At 39.0% G+C, this 10,592-nt stretch overlaps 1 protein-coding gene across 3 annotated transcripts; it reads right to left on the reverse strand.

Annotated features, from left to right (window-relative positions):
* Positions 1-321: 321 nt before the first annotated feature.
* On the reverse strand, positions 322-10,058 carry LOC115679127 (stomatal closure-related actin-binding protein 1-like). 3 transcript variants are annotated; one of them, XM_056310042.1, is made up of 14 exons: positions 9,836-10,058; positions 9,584-9,678; positions 8,954-9,254; positions 8,276-8,404; positions 7,113-7,205; positions 5,922-6,062; positions 5,599-5,667; positions 3,865-3,948; positions 3,479-3,656; positions 2,427-2,543; positions 2,252-2,310; positions 1,435-1,569; positions 803-952; positions 322-663 (listed from the first exon to the last, which is right to left on the reverse strand). In XM_056310042.1, the coding sequence occupies exons 3-14, from the start codon at positions 9,230-9,232 to the stop codon at positions 616-618; spliced, it is 1,482 nt and encodes a 493-aa protein (XP_056166017.1). In that variant the 5' UTR covers positions 9,233-9,254; positions 9,584-9,678; positions 9,836-10,058; the 3' UTR covers positions 322-615. The 3 variants fall into 3 exon arrangements, with proteins under 3 accessions (XP_056166017.1, XP_030458558.1, XP_030458557.1); XM_030602698.2 differs by lacking the exon at positions 9,584-9,678 and having other exon boundaries at positions 9,840-10,058; XM_030602697.2 differs by lacking the exon at positions 9,584-9,678 and having other exon boundaries at positions 9,836-10,057.
* Between the last annotated feature and the right edge of the window lie 534 nt (positions 10,059-10,592).

Consider the following 10,592-nt stretch of genomic DNA (forward strand, 5'->3'; position numbering starts at 1 on the left):
TTGAAACAATGAATCTTCCTCTCTTTTTATTTGTGGTCTTGTTGTCGGTAGCATCGGATAACTGCTTGGAATCCATGAATTTTTTATTTTATTTTTTTGGTCGAAACTTAGAATCCATGAATTCACTTGATCGGATTTTGCATACTTCCATCTTGCGTATTCAGACTTAGCAAATGGGTATTATGAAACGTTTCGACTTAGCCGATATATACCTATGCGTCCAAAGTGGTCGCACACAGGCCCTCTTATAGCTTCTTACTCCATTGGTCCTATCTATAATCTATCCAGCGCATCACGCGCCAAATCACTTTCAAAATACTGCACCAAAACAGATCTGGCATAGATAGGATACAGTCGCCCAAAGCCTGAAATAGTCTCTTACAGGGGACAAATGCTCCACCGTGTGTAATCAGATTTGTTACAAAGAGCTCAAACGGCAGAACAACAGGATACAGGAAAGTTGGGTTAGAATCACCCAAAACAATGACAAACGATGGGAAAAGGAACACAATCCCACAAGGCGTACGATGATCGAAAGCGTGTCAACGTACAATACGATAGACAAAGAAAAGGGCGATGTAATTACACTCTACAAAAGGCAAAGATCTGAACAGATTATCGGGTACCTATAGGTGCTCTGTCATCTGGTCCAGCAAGCATGATCTGGCAAGGGCAATTCGAATAGTTACAGAAGAAATTGGGGAGAGAAGTAAGAAATGAATCGAGCGGCATGGACTGGACAGCAGAAGGCAGCATTATAGTCAAAGGCATTGTGCAGCTAGAAAAAGTTTGTAGGACTTACATTACAGTCATAAGCAAATCTTCTGGCAAGCATTATGGCAGCATTCCTTTCTCTCTCTGATTCAAATGCTAATACAAAGGAAACTCCTTGCTTAGCTTGCCAAAACAATGCCTGAGCTGCAGCATTGCCACCACCTCTAACCCCGCACAGCTAAAGAGACAGTGAAGGACATTACAAGTGGCACCCAAGATACATGGGTTTTTTAAAAAGAGAAAAGAAAAAACTAGCATGGCATGGGGGAACGTCAGATGTAACTGACCAAGCTTGTTTCCAAGGCATAAACTAACATACCTAAATACAGAAGTTAGGTCAAATTTTCTCGTCTAAGCCAACAGATATTTACTTTTACAGAAATACCACCAACAAAATGATATGATTATAATTAGAATTTGGAAAGTTGTCAATCATAACACTCATAAAAATCAATAAATACATCTGTTGAGTGCAACCACAGCGAATGTCATAAGGGTGTACCTTTCCAAAGCCACATAAGTGCATAATACAGTGAACATGCGGAAAGACAATAGTCCCTCACAGTAAGTGTCAGACCTTACAGCTGATAATTACTACTCCTTGGACCGCACAAGAATAATTACTGCAAACAAAGAATAACTAGCCACACCGTTTGATACCTGCATTGAACTCGAATAATATTCTTTGGCTACGGTTGTCTTTTCTTTAGAAAGTTTCATTCTCATTCTCCCGATGTGAAGAACGTGAATAGATTCTAATGGATGTTCCACACCATTAGTCTGAGCAACCACCACCTGCAAAGCCGCAGCCACAAGGACCAATAGAGAGGTGAATGAATGAGAGTATTACATGGGCAATGATAGGCCTTTTCTATACATGTAAACTCCCTAAATATATCTAGTTGAAGCTTCCAGACCAAAATCTATTCATTTTCATGCAGTTTGGGAACTTTGTTAAAAAAGCAAGGGTGAATTTGGAAAATGAGTTAGTACACCAATTTCTAAGTTTTCTTCACAGCTGTTGAGAGAACACTCACGGTGGGCTTAGAAGATTTTAAACGCCTTAAATTTCTACACCTAGTTTTTCCATAGCCATTCCAATCAGATGAGTTTTCAAATCCTCAACCCAAATCTTTCCTTAGCTATTCTTCGCCCCACTTTTCAATGCATCCAAATTCAGTGTTAGTTCCCACACTTCCAAGTGCTGTAATACCAATCCTATAATGACCTAAACCAATCTCAAAAGGCCAATCCCGTAAGAAAAAAGCACCCTCAAGTGGTGATATTTCGGAGGTAAACTTTATAATACATCACTTGACAAGCCCTCTACCATTAGATGTGGGACTGAGGATGTAACGAAAATAGTTGTCCGAGCTATGGACGTTTTCGCCTGTTTCCGATTTCATCAGTTTGTAAACTTTAAGGAGAAAATATTTGTAAACTTTGTTCAAAAGTGGATAGGATGAGCATGGCATACCTTAAACTGTGTGTCATGTTTCCGCACAAGTGCTTCAACATAACTTCCCAAACCAGCGGCTGCATGAAAAAATTAAACAATGCTGAATGAACAGAGGCAGCATTAAGCATTAAAGAAGATAAAACCAAAACAGTGACCTACATGGAAGGAAAGAAATAGAGAAACCTAATCAGACCTGGGTCAATTGGACCAGTGGTTGTCAAGGCAAAGCGTTGGTCATCAAAAACAATATCAACTTGCAGTAGTCGCCCCACATCAAAAGGCTCTGGAGCATAGATAGGTTTGGTAGCTCCTAAAATAGTACCAAATAGTGACACCAAATTCAAACAATGGTACCCAAGAGAAATGGTCTCTGAAAGGATAAGTAACTGAGTTCCAGCATACACAGTGATTACGATACATTCAACTTAATCAAGGAACCACAAAGGAAGCTTTTTTGCTTAAGACATCCATAGAACATTACCATTGACAAAAGATAGAGCACATGTTGCACAAAATGTAATTAAGTGGGAGAGCATCTAGATAGCACATGACATACAAGGTTAAAATAATTAGGATTGACCATGCATCTCAGAGAAAATGCAAGTCTCCCTCAACTTTTCTCCATGCCATTTTAATTTCTGTTCACATCTCGAACAGGAAGAAAAGAATAATATTAAGAAGCTTATTCAATTCTGTGACCCTCATGATAAGAGATGGGGTCAATCAACATTTTGAAGTTTCTGGGAAGTACCAAAGAGAAGCACTATTGCAAACCACATAGTACACATCTTACGTTTGACACCTAGAAAAGGATATTTGCAGAATTGATCATATCCCACTTCTAAAAGTAGTCCATGAGGGAGATGTTTCATAAAGTTCACATCAAAATAGTCATTAAAGTCATAAAGCTGAAGCGAAGAGCTTGGGATATATTTAACTACATGAACAAGTTGGCCACATGCTTTAGTCCTCCGCCTTATGAAGATGAGTTTTTAATAAACCAGAGACAAAGCAAAATGACCATAATACAAACTTCAGTAAAAGGCAAGCAAATTTAGATTTTTAAACAATAAAACCATGTTACGTAAGCTAAAAACCATTAAGCATGAGCAGTAGCACTATATATATACGTAATCCCAACACAACCATGTTGCATCATTTAAAGAAAAATATTGAAATTTTGAGTTCATGCTACAATTGAATCACATGATATATGCACGTCAACCTAAAGATATACAGACATACCTGATATAAGTTCCTTACTGCCACCTTCACATGACATCCGGTGCCACTGAATTGTACATTCAGATAGACCTGGAGCACTGTCAGAGCATGGCACAATCTGCAGATAGGAACCCAGCGCTTCAGCTCCTTCTAACTCATATAGAAGCAAGCTCATCTCTCCCTTTCTCATCATTGCAAGCTGGATGAAGAAAGAAAGCAAAAGGAGAAAGGGAAAAGGTAATTGATTACTTCGCTTCACAAAAACAATTTTACATTTCTACAGTGGCTCTACCCAGAGGAAAAATATTTTAGAAGAAAATTCCCACTGAATTTGGAAGTTGAGGAAAGAAGGAATTGCAATCTTTTCACATCGGATCTGCAAGAATAAAGGTAAACATTGGAGCAACCTCTTTTTGAAGCTCAAGTGAACGCTTGGACTTCTCTGCAAGTTGATTCCTCAAGGCGTGCAACTCATATTCCATGTCCATGACCTAAGTCATGAGATAAATTCAATCGCCAGAAACACAAGGAATGAACATAGACAAGGAAAGGCACACTAAGAATAACCAGATCTGTAAAATACACCCAGCCAAAGCAAAAGCAAGATCTCATCTCATATCCGAGAAACAATCTATGAACTAGTTGCGACTCCACGATCCTTGGAACTTTTCCCATTTTCATAAATTAAACAACAGGTATTCCCTTTCTACTTTTATAAAGAAAAGAAGCATACTCTCCTCCATGTACATAATATAATTGCATAGAGTGGCTCTGCTTTTAATATTTTAGCTGCGGTTGCCACACTCTGCAAACTATACCAGGGTTCTATCTTTGACCTCTTAAGCACATGTGACTGGTTAATTTTCCTTTCTGGTCCTAGCTTGGCTATGCGATCACTATTTAAGAAATCTTCTCTTCTTCTATCAATAGCAATTTGAACTATATCCTCAAGTGTTTAAGTTTTCACGAGCAAATTGTCCAATCAGTCCTAAGCCTATTGTATGGACTCTAATTCAATCCTAGACTTTCCAATTTTGTCAATTTAGTTCTAAATCTTTGCGCGAAATTCCAATATAGACATGGTGGCCAATTTTAATTGGAAATCGCTCACATGGCGGTGTGCCACGTAGGACGGCAAGTGATGAATAGACCACCACATTGACAATTTCCAAGGAAAATTGACCAAAAGGACTACATTAGAATTTCACGTAAAAATATAGGATTAAATTGGCAAAATTAAAAAGTTTAGAGGTGAATTGGCATTCGTACAATATGTTTAAATTGGCACATTAAAATGTTTAGAAGTGAATTGGCATGCGTACAATAGGTTTAGGATTGATTGGATGATTTTTCCTATTTTTTACCTTTACTATCCGGAGAAAGTTATTCTTTCTATATCACAACAACAACAAAACTGATCTTGAGGCAATCTATAGCTGTTGAGCTTGGGATATAACCATTTTTCTTTTTTGTCTTGCTTATCACTTCCGATATTCCCCTTTTCATGCATCAACTGAGTTTTGTTCTTTTTTCCCCTTTTTTACTTTGACCGTGACAATTAAACACAGCGATGATATAGAAGATTCACTTAGAAATATAGAAAAAGAAATGGCGGATACATATATTAATGTGAGAAATCAATGTTGAAGACCAAATTCCTTCTTATGAACTTCTTCTATTGCAGAATTCATGCAGATTGAGTTAGATAGAGAAGAACAGTGGCCCATCCCTATAATCAGATCAAGAAACCCACATTCGCCATCTACGCAGAGCCACCTAAAGGAAGTCTTTGCTCCTTAGAGAAATTTCCTCCTCATGATTGCATACTACCATCCAAGTTACCCATTCCTGGAAGTCATTCCATCCCTCCACTTGAGTTTCTCGGTCTAGAAGTAACACAGGCCCTTTCCTCTGGAACTCATATAGGGTCATAAATCGTAATTATTTGCATCTAAGGACCACCCAAACTGAAACAAACCTACTTTGCCGCAGTTATAGAGTGAATCTCTTAAATTGCAGAAACTATTACAAAAGGGAGTACGCATCTTGCCCGCATGCATCAAGGAAAACAATGTAGGAGAGATGCTCATTGAGGCAACAAATAAGTGCAGCTTGAGAGTGCATCAAGCTGACTCATTTACCTTACTTCGCTGATGCAACATAATGATCCGCCTTGCCTCTTGAACCTCTTTCATTAATCCTTCCAAGTCCTAAAAGATCCGAAAGAGTTCCGTCAGTTAGACACTGCAAATACAGTGTCAAAGGCCAACTTTCTTGAACTGCTTGGAAAAGTGAGATATGCAATTAACAATAGATTCCGAATGCCACTGGCCATTTTATCGTAATTTTAATTTCCAAGAGACAAGCAACAAAAAGCTCAATTTTGGGCAATCGTGCAAAAAATATCACAGTGCCCCGAGAAACTGTTATCAGAGAACACACAGATAGCTTCTGTAACTCATACATGTTTCCCTGAGGCTCGAGATGTACGTTCATGCTCCTGAAGGGCCTCTTCTACTCTTCGAACGGCAGCTTTGGCACTCTCAATTTCAGCACGAGCAAAAGCCCTTTCTTCATCAACAAGTTTTCTGGCATCCTCCGAAGCCTAACATGGAAGCAAGCAGTCAATATCAGAAGGAAATTTGCACAGAATAATCACAATAAACCAATAATTTACAGACCCTGAGTCTTGAAGGTCCTATTCAAATAGATAATTTTCTTCTTGTCAATTTTGAGCTGCTAACCACTTTTACAGAGAGTTCTTACACAATCTAGCAGCTTCTACTTAAAAGCAATTTCATCACTCTGAGACTTGACGGTTCTAAATACACCGGGCCAAATTCGTGCAGTTCCCAGAAAATTAAGGTGGTAAAAAGCAATTATGTGAAAAATGGATCTCCCACAATTATTTTCTCATAGTAAACCCACACTGTCATTGATTTCTTGCGTGGTATTCTTTTAGTGGTGTGCAGCACAGAAACCTATATCCCAAGAAAATAAAGCCTGTGTTTAGTATCATCTCTTAGGAGATCTTGTCGACAAACCCAATCCACCCTTTGGTCCTGCAAAATCAAACAATGTTGTATAGCCCGTAGCCCCATATTACAACAAGATGCACAATAACTGCCTAGAGAAGTCCCCTCAATGCGGTACCTTAAACATCAAGCCCAAATATAACCCTGTCAACAAAAAAACGTGTCCTCAACTTTTACTTAATACCCATCACTCCTCCAAATATATACTTCATCTCTCATTCGGCAGTTTTAAATAGGCAGTCTTTCCATCACTCGTCATTTTTCCCTCAAACAATTAAAACTGCAGACAACCTCTTCAAATACCGGGTACCATTATATCATGATCCTCTTCAAAAACAAAGCCCAGACTTTTTTTAGTTATGTGATGGTATCATCCCAACGTTCAAACCAATTACCACTTAAAGCTCTCAGATTGAGTGTTCATATTTTACTAGCGGTTGTTTTTAATGGCTAAAGGGTTCATAAAACAAAATTTCACTGGAAAATGTGTAACAGAGCCTGATATTTACAAAGAGAGTATCATGTGAAAACCCAACCATATGATAATGCAAGTAGGATCCATCAACACTCGTTGATAAACGATATATAGATTGACAAACTTCCATTAGAAAGAAGTGCACCTGCTTGAGGAAATTTGCTAATTTCTTTACTTCAGCCTTCTCCTGGATTAACTCTCCTTCTCTTTGAGTCAACTGAGAAGCCAAAGACTCCACCTACAAAAAGCCAACTCCATTTAATTCTTTTGCGTTGCAGCACTCACTTTACTAAAAATATTATACTGTGCTTTCCAAAATTACAATGGGATTACTCATTCCTACAACTAACATGTCCAACGAACAAAATCTACTGCTGAAAAGAAATTACAAAAAACACACTCCAAGAGTTAAAAAAGAAAGGGATAAGTGCACTAGAAGTCCTAAAACTTGTCACAAAAGTGCAATTGAGTCCTAAAACTTTCAAAAAGTGCAAACAAGTCCTAAAACTTGTCATGAAAGTGCACTTGAGTCCTAAAACTTTCAAAAAGTGCAAATAAGTCCTAAAACTTGTCACGAAAGTGCAAACAAGTCCTAAAACTTGTCACAAAAGTGCAAACAAGTCCTAAAACTTTCAAAAAGTACAATCAATGGAAGGACTTGATTGAATCAATTTGACAAGTTTTAGGACTTGTTTGCACTTTTTTAAAGTTTTAGGACTCAAGTGCACTTTCGTGACAAGTTTTAGGACTTGTTTGCACTTTTTGAAAGTTTTAGGACTCAATTGTACTTTCGTGACAAGTTTTAGGACTTTGAATGCACTTATCCCAAAAAGAAAAAATTACCGAGCAAATCGACGGTGTGCATTTTAGTACTTTCTTTCCTGGTTAAGCAGGGATACAATTATTAAAATACTTAACTATATTCTACAATTTAAATTTCCACCTGTACTTATCTTTCTCTTTCATGATGGTGAGCTAATTGTGACTGGCGAGACTCAAAGAAGGGGCTGTGGGGGAGCCTAGAACCACTCATGCAGGAAACGAAAAAAATTGTTGCTACGTTATATAGCCTGCAATTTCTGATGAACGGTGTGTAATAAGCTCACAGGAGTCAACGAGTCAACTTCAAATTGCTTTCCTCTTTCCAAGGGATGAATATATTTGCAAAAGAAGATAATGTTGGAGGATCATGCCATTGAAAGAGGGGGGAAGGGGGAAATGCAAAGGATGTAGACAGAGGCCTTACATATACCAGAGTGACTGTTTCAAAAGGAGAATGTAATATCAGGAACAGAAATGAAAACTGACCATGGCTATTGCTCCTTCGACATCATCCTTGCTTCTACCTGACACCCGTCCTCGCAAGGATTCCAATGCATCTCTAAGCTTCTTCAAAAGAACATGTTTCTCCAAGGAAGCAGCTTCCCTGAGTCGAGCCTATTTACGTGCATTCATTAATGACTTTGTTAGTATTAAAGGGCAGAGAAGAGCTCCTGTGAAGCAAATTTGATGTCCAAGTTATATATTCACCGCTTGACTGGAAGGTAAAAGTTAACATCACATCTGCTCTATTCAGCTAGTTGAATCAGTATGACAGGAAAAATATTCAGTGAAACAACCTGCTCATGTCACCTCATTTGTGTAGGTACACTGAATCAAACAATTTCACAGAAAATAATAAGCAAGAATTCCCTCTGTTCCGTAAGAAAAAACAGCATGATGCGTTAACACCACTACAGAGGGACAATTACAACATGCAGCAAAGATTTTTAATCTCTATGAGAATCACTTGCAAAGAGGAATGTGTACATTTTAGTTTCAATTTAAAAGAACATAAGCAAGGACGTATGAAAGGGGAAATCATTGTTTCACTGTAGAGTATATTGCACATTAGTCCTGAAATGGATTGCAGTATATCCTAAATTCATCAGTTTAGATTACAATGGGAAACAAAAGGCGAATACTAAATCTGCTAAATCTACCTACCTCGTCAGATAATTTAGCAGCAGCAGCCAGCCCTTTCTCAAATTTACTAGCAAGATCACGCACTGATAGACGCTTTTGCTGTTCTAGCAACTGAGCAGTCTCGCGCGCGACGACTTCTTTCAGAGACAGAATCTTTGCATCGTCTCTTGCATCTATGATCTGATTGTTGGCTCCAATTTTATACTTCGGAAACCGAGTAGAAGCAAATATCACGTCAGCAGACACAGCAGGGACCGGTCTTTGGATCGCAGTGCCAAAATCACGAGTTATCCTCGTCATGTTTGGGAGCGGATCACCCCGTCTAAAACAATTAGCAAGCTTTATGAATAAGGAACCCAAAGAAATTGCTGAAACAAAAAGGGCTTCTCAACCTACAAAAAGCAATGTGGGACAGGGGATACCAAACCTAATCAATTCCATTAGGTGAACAACAGCAGGCATTATGCACTTGATGACCGCAATACACAGCGTAACTAGAAGAAAGAGGCCAAGTTGCCAAAACGGAGCTACTATTCCGGACTACCCTCGAACTACTCGGCAAAGAAAACGATACCCAGTAATTTTAGCCGCAATGCCCATCGGTGCTGAAGCTTAAATCCCAAAAAAAAATGATAAAAATCCGAATCTTACATTTTAGGACAAGGTTTACTGTGGCTTTATTTCCATATCCATGCACACCGGGTTTTGATTCCCAAAATGGGAAAGAAGGTTATTGACCATAACAGCTAAATGACAGAGATCAAGAGCAAAATGCCGTGTGCACAGCACAGCTATCGAATTCAAGTCCCGAACAGAGAGAACAAGCAGACGAAGCTGAATCAAATGCTCGTTACAGTAACTCCCAGAAGGGAAGCAAAAGTAGAGAACAGGCGGTTGTCGGACCTACGAATCTCGCGCGAATGACCGGAAAACGAGCCGGGCTTCAACGTCGAGATGCTCGGATCAGGAGCGAATCGGCTCGAGCTCGACGATCCGGGAGCGGAATGACATTGCGGCAGCGAGTCGACTGAGAAATCAGGAGCAGAACTGAGCGATGAGGAGAGCAGGAGGTGTTGTACGGAGCAGTTGCTCTGCTCCGTGCTTGCTTTTCGACAAGGAAAATGACAGGGGAAAAATAAATAAATAAATAAATAAACCGCGTCCTATGTTGTAATGGAATTTTCGGACATATAAAAAATATTTTGCGCCGCGAGCATTTTAACGGTCAGGCCAGAATCTTGACCAATCAGGAGATGACAATGGGGTAATTGGATTTTGTCCCCCCGTATTTTCAGGATTTGTCTCGATCAACCCTCGTGACGCCAACTCCTTGAACTTTACTTCTGTAAGGCACGTAGCATTTTACACGAGCAAATTTTATAGTATTATTAAAATTTAAAAGATTGTGTAAAAAGTATTGGGGAATCTACCATCAACGCTCGGGGGTTCCGGATTGAGAAAAAGCCAAAGTGCACTAATAGCAAAATTTAGATTAAGCAAAAAATGAAGATGCAAAAAGTAAATCCAAATTGGGTCGTATTTCATCAATTTGGGCCAGTGTCCCGACTTGATGATAGGCTTTAAGCACGTGACACCACATGTCGTGGTTTAATGGCTAGCGCAATTCTTATTTCTCCTATGCCAGTTCGGATTAAATCAA

This window comes from Syzygium oleosum, unplaced genomic scaffold, assembly GCF_021117445.2.
Source record: "Syzygium oleosum isolate NSW1041296 unplaced genomic scaffold, Sole_v2.1 Sole_v2.03, whole genome shotgun sequence".
Classification (NCBI taxonomy): domain Eukaryota; kingdom Viridiplantae; phylum Streptophyta; class Magnoliopsida; order Myrtales; family Myrtaceae; genus Syzygium; species Syzygium oleosum.

Bases quoted from the DNA above. Each gene is read 5' to 3' on its own strand.
- LOC115679127 (XM_030602698.2), bottom strand. From the start codon at position 9,232: ATGACGAGGATAACTCGTGATTTTGGCACTGCGATCCAAAGACCGGTC. The intron at 1,570-2,251 runs GTATGCCATGCT...GCGGCTTTGCAG, and splicing joins AACATGACACACAGTTTAAG to GTGGTGGTTGCTCAGACTAA. The intron at 953-1,434 runs GTATCAAACGGT...CTGTCTCTTTAG, and splicing joins ATTATTCGAGTTCAATGCAG to CTGTGCGGGGTTAGAGGTGG.